The following is a 13,082-nucleotide window of genomic DNA, read 5'->3' on the forward strand; positions in this document are numbered from 1 at the left end:
CTGTCATGAAGTTTTGCAAGAAATGTCGAAAGTATAAGGAACAAAATTGGACGGACAATCTCCGAATGGTTCAGATGGAGTATATGTAATCTGGGTATACCCCCCCCCTTTTAAATTTTGTTTTTTTTTACGGAATCCTATGTTTCAGACCATGGAGAATCCGATTCTGGAAAAAATTTTTCAAAAATCTCAATTTCAAAATTTCGATCCCCCCCCTCCCCGGCTTTTATATAGATCCACAGGGTAAACCTAACCCTGACCCTAACCCTAACACTAGTTTTGTGAGATTTGGCTGTTATTTCTAGCATGTAAATAGCCTGCTTTGGGGGGGGGGGGGACTGAAATTTTTCAAAATTTTTTTTTTCAGAATCGGAATCTCCATAGCCTAAAACGTGGGATTCCGTAAAAAAAATAATAAATAAGGGGGGGGGGGGGGGGAAAAGGTTCAGATTACATATAGTCCATCTCTACCCTCGGAATAATTTCTTTTGTACCACATTTCAAACTTTGGTAAGATTCCAACCTATAGGGGACAGCTATCCGAAAATTCCAGCCAAAAGTGAAACTTTAAAAAAAGGGGAAGAAAAAAATTCAAATGAAAGTTAAGAAATAATTCCAAAGAGAAAAAAAATTTATAACTTTTATATTTCTATTAAATTCTTCAAGTTATATATCAGTTGTTTTAGTTAAACTGAACAAATGTAGTAAAAAGTAAATAGAGTTTGATGCGAGTTTTCAATAATGATAAATGAAGATAAGTGCTATTGTTTGTTGTTGCCATTAGAAGAAAACGAAAAACCATAACACAGGAAAAATGATTTTTTTTCTTTTTTTTTTGAGCAATCCTTAAGTTTTTTTTAGTTTTTTTAGTTTTTTATACCAAATCTAAACAAGCGCTGGAAGTCATTGGAGATCAAACTTCTGAAGAACTATGGAAGAATAATAGTATTTGACGACTAGGACTTAATTACAATTTTAACATACATTTTCTAGTTTGCTGGTATACTGTACCAGCAAGACCCCGAGCACTCACAGGTGAAATTCAGAGTAGCAAGAGAATGACTTGACCAAAATAAGGTCTCAATTCTCTTCTGTGGTATTGAATACTCTTTTTTTTTCCGACAGTAAAAGAGTGTCTGGAAAATGGTGGTGTGGAACGGGGAAAACAAGAAAGATGGGGGTGAAATGTATTTGGGCGAGAAATACTTTACTCCTGATTTTACAATATAAATTACATTTCTTAATGATTCACATATGTACTAAACTGCAATTTGTTTTGTCTGGTGACGGACACAGCTGTACAATGTAGGTGTTTCTTATCAAGACACTAATTATTACCTTACTTTTTACAGACTCACCTGTATAGAGTTGACGCAAAAAAAACCAAAAAAAAACTTAAGGATTGCTTATTACATACGTAAAACCAAACGATTTAAACGATCATTTCCAACTCCCGTGCGTAGTCGATGGTTTGTTTAGCAAGTTCCTTGGCAGGGATAACATCTTCAGTGTCCTTCTGAGAATCGACAATGTTGAAGTTGAAATAACTGTCTTTGGACAGAATCCAGTTTCTCTGGCGAGCATATTCACGGATGGGCACTTGACTCTCGAAAAACAACATCCGAGCAGCTTCGTTGAGGGCCAACTTGTCGTAGGCCTTCTCTATACAAGCAGCAATCTCGTCTCGAATTGTATTTAGCAGAATGTTCATGAAGAAATTATAGCTTTCGGCCGGTACGGAGTCTTTACCTATAAAAACTTTGTTGTAACATCCTTCCATCAGGTATTGCTCGATAGAGACAGGGTGTTTAATGTAGATATTATTTTGGATGTCTTTCACAGGTAGGAGTTCCAATTCGGTGTGGAACTCGGCAAGACGGTTCTGCGACAACAAACAAAGTAAATTCAAACCAAGTAACTGGTATTTGTAATTAGAATCTGGCAGGTTGTCTTTATAGTCCATATAATAACACTTCAATTGAGCCATATAACGTTGGAAAGCTGGGATGTCTTGCCGAAGGATGCTCCATTGGGCTCCAATTTCCAGAATGTCTCGTGCGACTAATAGCTCTTGTTTGGAAGGTTCAGCTTCGTCCGTCGGTAAAAACGTCACACTGGTCAGAGCAATCTTTAATTTAGATAGCAGCTGTCCACAATTGTCTAAATTGGGAGGTTTTTTGTCCCATTCCCTCTTTAAATTCTGATACATAGTTACAATCTCTTTCAGAGTCACCATCTTGTACTCCTTGTGACACAGCAGAAAATGATAACTTCCGGTTAGGAGAGTTTCGGATTTTATATCCCCCCCCCGCAAAAAAAAAATCATTTGTTCTTATTCTTTCTTTTTACATCTAATAAATCGTTTTATTTTAATGTAATAAATATTTTAATAATAAAAATAATTATCAATTCATTAATAAAAGAAAAAAAACAACTGTATGTAATATGATGCTTTGTTAATGCTATGTTAACCGGTATAGTACTGTTATGGAGAAAATGACATATGGGATTAATTTCGGTAGCTTTACACTCAGAGTTCAAATTCCACTAGAGTTTATTTTATTTCATTTTATTTTATTTTTATCTCTCATTGTTCAAAAAAAAAAAAAATTATTAAAGAAACGTTTCATTTAGTCAATTATATATTTTCCCTAAACTGTATGACTTTGTGTTAATAGGAGGAGGGGGGGGGGAATCGAGATATTCAAGGGAGGCAACTGTATAAAACCATTAAATTATTAGGTAGATCGAGCATGAACAATCATTACAGACCACTTGAGACATATTTCGGTTCCCGGATCTGCTAATAAGGAAACTGAAAAGGGGGTTTTTCATTAGGCATGCCATTCAGAAGGCCGTTTCTCACTCAGTCCACTCTCTACCGTCTTAAAAGACCAAGGACAATATGAATATTATAGTTCTAGATACATTAAATCTGAATGTTCTTATTTTATTCGAGTGGAACCCCAGAGCCATTCGATGTATATTCTCTTCTTTTTTTTTATTTGTTTCAGTCATTTGAGTGCGGCCAAGCTAGAGCACCACATTAAAGGGCTTTAGTCGAAGAAATAGACCCCAGGACTTATTCTTTGTAAGCCTAGTATTTATTCTATCAATTGGTTCAATTACAATTTCGATTTCACTTGCCCCTACAGGTCTTCACAAGCAGAGTTTAATGTCCAATGAAGGAAAGGTTGGCATGGCTGCCAGTCGTCGAATTTGGTTCGATTTCGATTTCGATTTCACTTGCCTCAACAAGTCTTCGCAAGCAGAGTTTAATGTCCAATGAAGGAAAAGTACGTATAAGTGGACTGGCTACACCGCTGGCAAAGGCCACAGGTTATGGTCTCACTTAGCTTGCCGGGTCTTCTCATGCACAGCATATTTCCAAAGGTCTCGGTCACTACTCATTGCCTCGGTGAAGCCTAATGTTCTAAGTTCATGCTTCACCACCTCATCCCAGGTCTTCCTGGGTCTACCTCTTCCACAGGTTCATACATACATATATATATACATACATACAGGGTGTTCATAAATTATCTTTACAATTTGAAAAATCCAGCAGAGTTTATTGGAAAACATAGGCAAACAAATACAGATTTATTAGAAACATCAGAACACTTTTATGTGAGTTCCATTGGTTGCACACAGTAAATAAATATGATAAATTGCAGAGGTTGTAAAGATAATTTATGGACACCCTGCATATGTTTTGTATTATGTACGTTTGGTGTCTAAGTACATGGATATGAAAAAATATAACACGAGGACAATTTCAAAATATATTTAATTAAAATCATAAAATATAGATATAAATTCAATTATCATATGAATATGTGTTCCATTCATATATGATTGTACCAATATAAAGGGTTTGCCAACAATAAAGGCTATGTGTAACATTTCAACAGCTGATATTGTCTAAATTTGCTATAATCAAAACGATATAAAAATATATATATACTTATAGGTATACATACACACATACATATATATATGCATATATACACATACATATTTACACATGCATATATATATATATATATATACAAGTCAGTAAATAGTGGGGTTGTGTTAACCGCACGTGGAGAAATAATAGGAAAATGTAAAAAAGCCAGAATGCTGAACTGGGAGCATAATTTAATGAAAATTTTTTCTAACCGGTTTTCATTGCGATGAAGCAAATTATCAAGAAGGAGAATGAAAATGTTTTTTACAAAGAAGTACAAAAAAGTACAAAATATATATATATATATATATATATATATATATATATATATATATGTATATATATATATATATATATAGATAGATAGATAGATAGATTGACTGAGTGATAGACAGATAGATAGATAGATAGATAGATAAAGAGATAGATAGATAGATAGACATCTAAACTGCAGAGATGAGTTAGATATAAGGAGTTATGTATTAGGTTTAATACAGAAACAAGAGTGTGTGTCCATATTTTCATTTTCTTTATTTTGATAGGAATATAATAAGTCAGTGAACTTAATTTGTGCATGACTCTTGGTGCACCCTATACACACACACACACACATGCACGCACAATTTACCTATCTATCTATCTATCTATCTATCTATCTATCTTCTGTAGTATCTTTTACAGGTTTTTTTCACTGAAAACATAACACAGTTTCTTGATGGCATCATCTATGTCTTGTTCACTTAGATTCCAATTAGTTACAAGTCGAATCCTCTGGCCCATATTTGCACAACGCACATGGATCTCCTTCCCTAGCTCCTTTACTTCATCATCAGTGGTCTGTTGAAAAAAAAAGCAAAATATACTATAAACGTTTTTACAAAAAATATTATAAATAAACAACAAATATATATCAAAACTAATCACTGCTTATGTTTAGCACATTGGATCAATCCTGGTTGAGCAGACCTATGATCTAGGGATTTCCTGCTCACAACCATCTCGTTTTTCTCTTATCAGGGCCTATATTCTTATTTAGAATGGTTGTGTGCAATTTGAGGGACATTTACTGTTGTTTCTAGCAAGGTTGAGAAACCGCATACAGGGTCCTTTGATTGGTACTGGTGATAGTTGTGATGATGATGGTAGTGGCTTTGTTGTGGTTGTAAGAAAATATTTGAAAGATAGGCCCTGATATAGAGATAAACGAGGTGGTCATAGTAGGGACCCCCCACTGACCACAGGTCTTCTTAATCAGAGACGACCACGACGGCCGCCGCCACTGCCACCACCACCACCACCGACACCACTCACAAGGTTTTGGTTGGCCCAAGGCTATAGTAAAAGACACAGTGGAACTGAAGCTGGAACCATGTAGTTGGTAAGCAAACTTCTTACCATGCAGCCATGCCTGTGCCTACATCATATGTATTTATATATATATATCATCATCATCATCATCATCATCGTTTAACGTCCGCTTTCCATGCTAGCATGGGTTGGACGATTTGACTGAGGACTGGTGAAACCGGATGGCAACACCAGGCTCCAGTCTGATTTGGCAGAGTTTCTACAGCTGGATGCCCTTCCTAACGCCAACCACTCAGAGAGTGTAGTGGGTGCTTTTACGTGTCACCCGCACGAAAACGGACACGCTCGAAATGGTGTCTTTTATGTGCCACCCGCACAAGCCAGTCCAGGGGCACTGGCAACGATCTCGCTCGATATATATATATATATATATATACACACACACACATGTGTACATATACATGATCTTTGAACATTGGGCCTCACGGAAGCAATAAGTGACGATATGCTGTGCTTAAGAAGATTCGTCAAGCCAAGTGAAATCATAGTTGTGGCTGATGCCAATGTCACATAACTGGGACCCATGCTGGCAGTATGTAAAAAACCACCCCTAAACACTCTTGGAGTGGTTGGTGTCAGGAAGGGCATTCATCTGTAGAAACCATACCAAATCAGATTGGAATCTGGTGAGGCTCCCCAGTTTACTAGTTTCAATCAAACCGTCTAACCCATGCCAGCATGGAAAGCAGACGTTAGATGATGATTATGATACATACATTAATATATCAAATCTATATACCAGGTTATGGTACTCTTAGTTTTCTCTCTTTATAAATATTCATATTTAAACTGGTGACTGTTTGCAGAGTGAAATGGATAAATAAATTAGGGAATAGCTTTCATACCGTCATTAAACGTTTAATTAAATCAGAAATGAAGGCAATGTCTTTATTGATCTCAATAAACATGATGTTAGTTTGGACTTCTTCCGGTTCTACTTTCACCGCCGAAGAAGAAAGATTTTTCAGACCTGAAATCAACAAAATGAGAAACAATTCACAAAATGAAATAAAAAAATAGTTAATTTTTAATTAAATAATTATTTCAGTATTATTTCATCAAATAATTAAATTTTATAAAATAAAATAGGCGCATGAATAGCAGTGTGGTTAGAAGCTTTCTTCCCAACCACATATAAACCAAATATATGGCACCCTAATCATAACACCAACTTGAACTTCTAACTTGTTATCTCTTGAGGTCTCTGGGTGAGACATGGAATCAACTTTTCCAAATACAAAGCATCATAATAATTAAATGTATTTACCATTGACCAATTTCTTTGCATGAGCATGGTCTCTTGTAATGGTTTCTTGAACTCTGTCTAAACCATATATGGCAGCAGCAGCCAATATTCCTGCTTGTCTCATTCCACCTCCGAGAGCTTTACGGCTTCTTAAGGCCCTGATAACAAGAAAAAAGAAATAAATATAATTAATTATAATTTCATTAAGACAACTGAATTGGAGCCTGGTGCAGCCATCTGGTTCACCAGTCCTCAGTCAAATCGTCCAACCCATTGAAAATGGATGTTAAACGATGATGATGAGGATGATGAAGTTTCCTCAGAGGAAGCAATCACAACTGTTTGTGCAAGATGGAGATATTTAATCCAATGTTCTTGTACTTTCTGTTAAATCAAAATTTTTTTTTAATCCTGGAAGAATTTGTTAACATGTTACAATATGAAATAAATAGTAATATCACTTGATACAAACCTTGTGATGAAAGATTCAGTACCAGCTAAAACTGACCCAACTGGAGCCCCAATTCCCTGAAGATAGTTTGAAGAACATTTTTTACAGATATTAGAAACACAGAAATGGATTGATAATGAAATGAATATTTTTTAGATTTAGAAATAAATTTAGAAAAATCGTATTAAACCAAAAATTAAATATTCTGGAAATATACATAAAGTGCAAGCATGGCTGTCTGGTTAAGAAGCTTGCTTTGCAACCATGTAATACTGAGTTCATTCCCACTGGTTTCTGGTTCAGCCCCACAGCATGGCATCTTTAGCAAGTGTCTTCTACTATAGTCTTGGGCTGATATATACACACACACACACACACATATATATATTTATTCTTTATAGAATTAAGGATAAAATGACTTTAATGATTTTATCAAATGGTCAGCATGAAATAAAAACCTTGTAGTAGAAGACACTTGCCCAATGTGCCCCGCAGTGGGACTGAACCCGGAATCATGTGTTCAGGAAGCCACCCCTGCACCTAACTATGTTAACATCAAACATATATCTTACTTTACTGAAACACAAGCTGACAGAATCACAGTATTTTGTTATTTCAGAAGCAGGAACACCGAGACCAACAGCTGCATTCATAAGGCGTGCACCATCTATATGCACCTTGATACCATTTTCCTGTGCTAAATTATACACCTGGGAAAATATAAATTATTAAACTGTTAAAATAGAGAATACAGTTGATAATTTTGCTTTACCTTTTTTGTAGTTTAATTCCAAGTTTTTAAACACCAACAGTGCCAAATTGTCTCATTCTGTCTTCACACCGATCCAGCTACACTTATGAATACCCGCCTCTTCACAGATCTAATACAAATGATGAATAAAATGAATTTACAAAATTGCTCTTACCTTTTGTAGATAATCTAAAGGTAATATTTTCCCTCCACATCTATTATGAGTAGTTTCCAGGTAGATAACTTTCGTTTTACAGAGGTGGGCGTCACCTCCTGTTGATATTGTCTTGGCAATTGTAGCAAGATCAAGAGTTCCATCTTTCTGGTTGGGGATGATTCTTGCAAATACTCCAGCAATCTGTGAAGAGCATAATTCTAAATTTACATATTTATAATATGCGTGCAGGTATGGCTATGTGGTTGAGGGAAAGCTTGCTTTCCAACCATATAGTCTTTAGTTCAGTACCATTGCGTGTCACTTAGGGCAATCTTAAACGTGATCTTTGCCTAGAGGAATGTATTATATAATTACTTCAAAATTAAATTTATTAAATTGTAGAACCAATCTTACATTGAAATGTTCCCTTAAATATAGCAAAGTATTTAAATATTCCAATAACAAATCATGGAATGGAGGAAGGGGTGAATGCCTGATGTGAAAGAATAAGTGTGAAAATGGATGGGAAGGAGAAGAACACAAGGGAGTGGTCAGTGGAAGCTAAGGAAAACAGTGCATGGGAAAAAACTGTGATGTAGCAACAAGGTGGTAGTGGTGGTGGTAGTAGTCGTGATGATGGTAGTAGCAGTAGAAGTGGTGGTGATAGTAGTAGTATTAGAGGTAGTAGTAGTGTATATATGTAAATATACACATGTGCAGGTGTGCACACACACACAAAGCAATGGGTAAGCTACTTACTTGTGCAACATTGCCTTGTTCATAAATACCAACATGAGCTTGATCTCCAATTATAATTTCCAAACCTCTTTCATGACAGTGACTCATAGCTGTTAAAGGATTTTAAAAGAAATTAAATACCTTATTTACTCCATGCATAAATCACACGCCTAATTTAGTGTTAAATCTTGGTACAAAATTTGTTTCCCTTCATATTCCAACTTGATATCAGCCTTGCTTCATATATAAGCTGCACCCTAGACTTTTCAGTTAAAATTAAGGAGAAATCCGAGTGATTTATGCATGAGTACCTCGGAAGAGGGCTCACGATACTTAAGCATAATTCTAAGAAGTTGGTGCATTAGCAGCAATATCCATAAAATACAAATATAGATTATGGAAGAAGAGAAAGCTACATTTATTCAAAATTTCACATCTCTACAACTGATTTTGCAGCATTAAATGCCAATCTGGTGAATAAAAATTCAAAATAACTACTGTATTTATGAATGTAGAAGTCACAACCTTACTTTAATATTAAATCTTGACACAAAATCTTTTCCCTTCATACTCAAACTTGATATCAGTCTTGCTTCATATATAAGTTTCACCCAGTTTTTTAAGTTACAATCACGTATAAAACAAGTAGGATTTATACATGAGAAAATATGGTACTTTACAGAAAGAAAGAAATATACAAAAATATAGATAACTCTTTCAATGTTTTTTCAAATTCATCTTTAGTCTTCCTCTTTCTTGAATATAACCATGTCAAACATTCAACATACCTCACCCATTATGTTACATATCCATATTAACAAAGATAGCTACCCTCGCGTACATCAGCCAAGGATTATCATATTTGATGCTCAAAGCTTTTTTGGCTAATCCCACTGACTCAAATTGTAGCAGATTCACAGAGAATTTGGTATCTTTGATATCATTGTAAATGCAATCAATATTCTGTACAAAGATGCCATCAACTAGATCTTACTTCCAAGGTATATCTCACAGATGTACCTTGGAACTTAGAAAATAAATATAATTAAAAGTTCTAATATAATTAAAAGTTCTAATATAATTAAAAGTAAGTTTTAGATTAGTGACTATACTTCAAGAATATCTACAAAAGAGAGCCAGAAGGTAATAAAAATAGTTGAGATTGACTAAATACATTATGTTGTTAGTATCCATGACAAACTGACTCATATTGAAAGACAATGAATACAAATAAAGTCCAAATAAAACATTACGTAATAACTTACTGCTTAATAAATTTGCCATGGTCCCAGAAGGAACAAACAAGGCCTTTTCTTTGCCAAGAAGTTTTGCACATTTTTCTTCTAAGGCTGAAATTATAAAAATTGCATTTTTATATACATTTTATAGTGCTCTTTTGATATTGATGGTGGCAACCCTGAGGCTTTTGAAACTGATGAGAAGAAGGAAATTTTCAGTGGCATAGCTTCAGTGGCTGCTATTTGGTTTCTATACCTTAAGGAAAGATGAAAGCTTCAGATATGCCTTGTCGGCAGTTAGAAACTTCACACACATGGTTATGTTTGTCTGTATGACAGTGTGAATGTATGTGCGTGTGTGTGTAACTGTTATTTAAATATGCATGTTGCTACTATTATTACAAGAAAGGAAAGTCAATGACCTAAATATTACCTAAGATAGTTGGATCTTCTCTTAAAACATCGTCTCCCACTTCAGCATTTGCAATGACCTCTCTCATGGCCTGGGAAGGTTTTGTGACTGTATCACTTCTCAAATCCACAATTGTTGGGGCCATCACTGCAGCAGTAACTTAATGGACTTGAAACAGATCTGTATCCCACATTGCAAAAAAACAAAAAAAAAACAAACAAAAAAAAAACACTTGAAAATTACTTAAAAGAAAATCCTTTTTAAAAATCCATGTTAGGATCTCTGTATAAGTGTGTCTGGATTCTGACTCTGCTCCCTCATAAAATTTAGAAAAATAGTTATTTTTAAAGGAAAATTTTCTAGAAATAGTTTTCAGATGTTGTAAATTACAATTATTGGAATGTAGTGAAAAAAAAAAAAAAAAAAAAAAAAAAAAAACTGGTAGGCGTACATATATACATACCGACTGACATCTCATTTTTCTCAAAATATCAAGTTTCATTTTGTAGATATATATGTCAGTACGTACGTGTACAATTTATTATTTTTTTTAATTAAAAGAATTTTTTTTACAGTAAATTTCTATATAGTCGTAATCTACATCCTCTGAGAGATATTTGAAGAAAACCTCTTAAAAAAAAATACTCATTTTTCAGAATGTTATGAGGAAACAAAGTTGTGGGAGGGTACACTAGTGTAGATGTGCTTCCATGTTTTTTTAAATATCTCACCTGTCCCGATCGTACCTTCGAGGTAGCTTCCACGATTGAAACGAATTTATTCTTTCGTCATTTTATTCGAGATAGCTATTCCCAAAGTTCACCAAATTATTTTGCTCCAAAAAGTTCATCTTCATTGTTTTGTGTCTTTTGTGTTATTCTAGAATTTCAACAAAAAGTTCCTTCTTAACCTATTGCAGCTATACTTGGCGGTAAATCCAGTTGTGACCACCACTAATAATTTATTTGCGTTAATGATCATATCTTCTATCTTTTGCTTGTTTCAGTCTTTTGACTGCAACCATGCTCAGGTACCTCCTCGAAAGGTTTAGTTGCACAAATCGACTCCAGTATTTATTTTTAAGTTTGTTGCTAATTCTATCGGTCTCATTTTGCCGAAACCACTAAGGCATAGGGGCGTAAACAAACAAACACCGGTTGCCAAGCGGTAGTCACACACATACACACACTTGGACTCCCTTAGTTTCCGTCTACCAAATCCACTCAAAAGGCTTTGGTCGGCACAGAGCTGTAGTGGAAGACTCGGCCAGGGTGTTTGCAAAGGGTTTGAACCCAAGACAATATGGTGAGGAGGCATTCTGCTTACCACACAGCCAAGCCTGGGTAAACACATCAATATTATTTCGTGTAATTAAATGGGAAGTTTTCTAATGAGAAACTATTTTTTAAGGAAAAAAAAAAAAGAATTATATTCTGCATTTTGTGAACTGTAAATATCTTAGGCAATCGGTTCTAACGGAGCCAAATAACCGTAACGATACATAAAGCCTTGCGTTACATAACGGTTCACTAAATTTCTGAAAGATTACCCGTGCAAACTCGGATGGAATGAATATTTCAAGACATGTGTATATTCTTTGGTGGAGGTCTTCGAAGAATAAAAAGACATTTGTTGAAGATCCCGCGTGTCAGGATCGACGTGGAACGAAGAAATCTTCAAACCACATAAGCGTGATAAAGTTTGTAAAAAAAACCTTAAGGATTTCAAGTATTTCTGTATTAAGACATCCATTATTTTATATGTGTGTGTGTATGTATGCATTAAAATAAACAATCACAAGTACCAAAAGAAAACAAAAACAAAATTCTTACCTGAGACAGAAGCAATAAAAACAATGACAAAAGGATGATTCAAATATGTTGAAAAATTACTTTAGAGTAACCTCCCTTGTTTTAATATGCGTGCGCGCGTGTGTATCTATCTATGAAGGTGTATGTAATATATAATACATACGTACATACATACATGCATACACACACACGCGCGCGCGCGTATATACTTTGACCTTTTACTCTATGCATGTGTACGTGTTAATAGGCGTATGTGCGTGAGTGGGCGTAATAAAATAATTAAAACAATCACAAAAGCCTATCTTAGACTAGACAGACAAGAAAGCAAAGCTTTGACCTTTAACCCTGCATATTTTATCTCATACACGGCCCGCCTCTGGTAAGACTATTTCGACGGGTTAAAAAGGTTTCCATGACCTGTCATATGCATCATTCCAGTACTTGCTTATTTAATTTGATTTATTTTTGAAGTCTGGTACTTATTAGTCGCTTTTAGCGAACCACTAAGATACGGGGATGTAAACAAAACAACACCAGTTATCAAGTGACTAGGGTGGAGGAACACACGCACACGTTTACGCACGCATGGACACACGCACACACACACACATCATCATCATCATTATCATCATCATTTTTTGTCCAATGATTTCACAACGGTTCTCGCCGGACAAATTGCTTAGAGGTATTTCGTCCGTCTTTACGTTCTAAGTTCAAATTCTGCCGGGGCCGCCTTTTATCCTTTCGCTGTCCAAAAAAAAATAAGTACCAGTTGAGTAATGGGGTCTATGTAACCGACTTACTCCCAGCACCGAAATTCCTGGCCTTGTGCTAAAATTTGAAATCATTATTTTACGACAGTTTTATCGGACCCGATGGGTCCGAAGACTGCACCACGCTCCAGTGTCTGCTTTGGCAAGGTTTCTACGGCTGGAGCCCTTCCTGGCGCCCGCACCCTTAC

The 13,082-nt window shown here is 35.4% G+C and overlaps 2 protein-coding genes across 6 annotated transcripts; both read right to left on the reverse strand.

The window, feature by feature from the left end:
* Window positions 1–627: 627 nt before the first annotated feature.
* LOC106874150 (26S proteasome non-ATPase regulatory subunit 8) lies at window positions 628–2,282 on the reverse strand. Its single transcript, XM_014921770.3, has one exon. It carries the CDS (start codon window positions 2,234–2,236, stop codon window positions 1,433–1,435), a length of 804 nt encoding a protein of 267 aa, XP_014777256.1. The 5' UTR covers window positions 2,237–2,282; the 3' UTR covers window positions 628–1,432.
* A 1,488-nt stretch (window positions 2,283–3,770) lies between these two features.
* On the reverse strand, window positions 3,771–12,295 carry LOC106874147 (uncharacterized). 5 transcript variants are annotated; one of them, XM_014921765.3, is made up of 10 exons: window positions 12,143–12,295; window positions 10,332–10,490; window positions 9,926–10,009; window positions 8,682–8,770; window positions 7,941–8,123; window positions 7,587–7,724; window positions 7,036–7,091; window positions 6,585–6,721; window positions 6,163–6,287; window positions 3,771–4,786 (listed from the first exon to the last, which is right to left on the reverse strand). In XM_014921765.3, exons 2-10 carry the CDS (start codon window positions 10,453–10,455, stop codon window positions 4,625–4,627), a joined length of 1,098 nt encoding a protein of 365 aa, XP_014777251.1. In that variant the 5' UTR covers window positions 10,456–10,490; window positions 12,143–12,295; the 3' UTR covers window positions 3,771–4,624. The 5 variants fall into 5 exon arrangements, with proteins under 5 accessions (XP_014777251.1, XP_089196114.1, XP_089196115.1 ...); XM_089339988.1 differs by lacking the exon at window positions 12,143–12,295 and adding an exon at window positions 11,042–12,136; XM_089339989.1 differs by lacking the exon at window positions 10,332–10,490 and having other exon boundaries at window positions 12,143–12,216.
* Window positions 12,296–13,082: the final 787 nt, after the last annotated feature.

The sequence above is a fragment of the Octopus bimaculoides genome, chromosome 22 (assembly GCF_046866305.1).
Source record: "Octopus bimaculoides isolate indiv1 chromosome 22, ASM4686630v1, whole genome shotgun sequence".
In the NCBI taxonomy this organism is placed as follows: domain Eukaryota; kingdom Metazoa; phylum Mollusca; class Cephalopoda; order Octopoda; family Octopodidae; genus Octopus; species Octopus bimaculoides.

Coding starts and splice junctions, on each gene's coding strand:
- LOC106874150 (XM_014921770.3), bottom strand. CDS start 2,236: ATGGTGACTCTGAAAGAGATTGTAACTATGTATCAGAATTTAAAGAGG.
- LOC106874147 (XM_014921765.3), bottom strand. CDS start 10,455: ATGGCCCCAACAATTGTGGATTTGAGAAGTGATACAGTCACAAAACCT. Junction 7,725..7,940: donor CTTTAGATTATCTACAAAAG/GTAAGAGCAATT, acceptor ATATTTTCCCAG/GTGTATAATTTAGCACAGGA. Junction 4,787..6,162: donor TAATTAAACGTTTAATGACG/GTATGAAAGCTA, acceptor TTTTTTCAACAG/ACCACTGATGATGAAGTAAA.